We start from the raw sequence: 1,442 nt of genomic DNA, 5'->3' as shown, positions 1-1,442 counted from the left end.
CGCCGCCCTAGGGTTTGGGCGCCTCGTGGCCCCACTTCGTCTCCTCTTCGGTCTTCTGGAAGCTTCGTGGCAAAATAGGACCCTGGGCGTTGATTTCGTCCAATTCCGAGAATATTTCGTTACTAGGATTTCTGAAACCAAAAACAGCAGAAAACAAAGAATCGGCACTTCGGCATCTTGTTAATAGGTTAGTTCCAGAAAATGCACGAATATGACATAAAGTGTGCATAAAACATGTAGATAACATCAATAATGTGGCATGGAACATAAGAAATTATCGATACGTCGGAGACGTATCAGGCGGCAGCGTCCCTGGAGTCTTTCTGGAGTTTCGTCAATCGGTATCGAGGTTTTAGGTCACGAGGGGTCTTATAGGCGAAGAGGCGGCGCAAGGGGGCGCCTGGGGGTCCCACCCCATAGGGCGGCGCGCCCCCCTCCAGGCCGCGCCGGCCTATGGTCTGGGGGCCCAGGCCTCCCCTCTGACTCTCCTTCGGTGTCCTGGTCCGTCTCGATGAATTATGATGTTGGGTCTTCGTTTCGTCGAATTCCAAGAATATTGCCCGAACAGCCTTTCTGGAACCAAAGACAACAGAAAACAGGAACTGACACTTCGGCATCTTGTTAATAGGTTAGTTCCGGAAAACGCATAAAAACATCATAAAGTATGAACAAAACATGTAGGTATTGTCATAAAACTAGCATGGAACATAAGAAATAATAGATACGTTTGAGACGTATCATAGGTGCACTAGTTCGGCGAAGAAATAGTGAAATACAAGTAATATGGATGATTGTGAGTGGTAATTGTAATCTGAAATAAAAACGGCAGCAATCAAACATGTAGCAGAACTGATTATAAACGGTGTTTCAATGGTTAGAAACAAGGCTTAAAGATCATACTTTCACTAGTGGACAATCTCAACAATGATATCATAATTGAATATCATGTAGCAGAAGATGTTCTCACCGTACTGCCCGCCGGAGTGCTGCAGCCGGCAGTCCCAGGAGCGCTGCGCCGCGTAGTCCTGCGCGAACTTGGCCACGGCGTTGTCCCACGCCACCGGACCTACGCCGTCCGCGGCGCGCGCGCGGTTGTGCAGGTTCACGAAGTCCTGAGGGGTGTTCTGCGCCGACGCCACCACCACGGCCATGGCCATGGCCAGGCCGAACACTGCAAGACTACTCTTGGACGAAGATGCCATGGATAGTATGTGCAACGCGTGCTATGTGGCTTGAGATCGATGAAGAGTGTGCTGGAATTTGACGGGTATTTGTAGCCCTGTGGATGCGGAAAAGTCCATGGCAATCTATTTTGCAAGGATGCCAGCGAGAAGATGCACGTATCATAGCTAGCTAGAACTGTTATTTTTTTCTTATATTCTCTTTGCTCTGTTTTAAAATATAAGCTTTTTAAAAAAGTTAAACCATTTTTCTAAAAAGGA

At 47.8% G+C, this 1,442-nt stretch overlaps 1 protein-coding gene across 1 annotated transcript; it reads right to left on the bottom strand.

Annotated features, from left to right (window-relative positions):
- Positions 1-898: 898 nt before the first annotated feature.
- LOC127317420 (pathogenesis-related protein PRMS-like) lies at positions 899-1,216 on the bottom strand. The gene has a single exon (XM_051347981.2). It carries the CDS (start codon positions 1,200-1,202, stop codon positions 906-908), a length of 297 nt encoding a protein of 98 aa, XP_051203941.1. The 5' UTR covers positions 1,203-1,216; the 3' UTR covers positions 899-905.
- Positions 1,217-1,442: the final 226 nt, after the last annotated feature.

This window comes from Lolium perenne, chromosome 7 (genome assembly GCF_019359855.2).
Source record: "Lolium perenne isolate Kyuss_39 chromosome 7, Kyuss_2.0, whole genome shotgun sequence".
Classification (NCBI taxonomy): Eukaryota; Viridiplantae; Streptophyta; class Magnoliopsida; order Poales; family Poaceae; genus Lolium; species Lolium perenne.
This window is presented reverse-complemented; position numbering and strand designations above follow the sequence as displayed.

Excerpts from the sequence above, each read along its gene's own strand:
- LOC127317420 (XM_051347981.2), bottom strand. The coding sequence starts at position 1,202 with ATGGCATCTTCGTCCAAGAGTAGTCTTGCAGTGTTCGGCCTGGCCATG.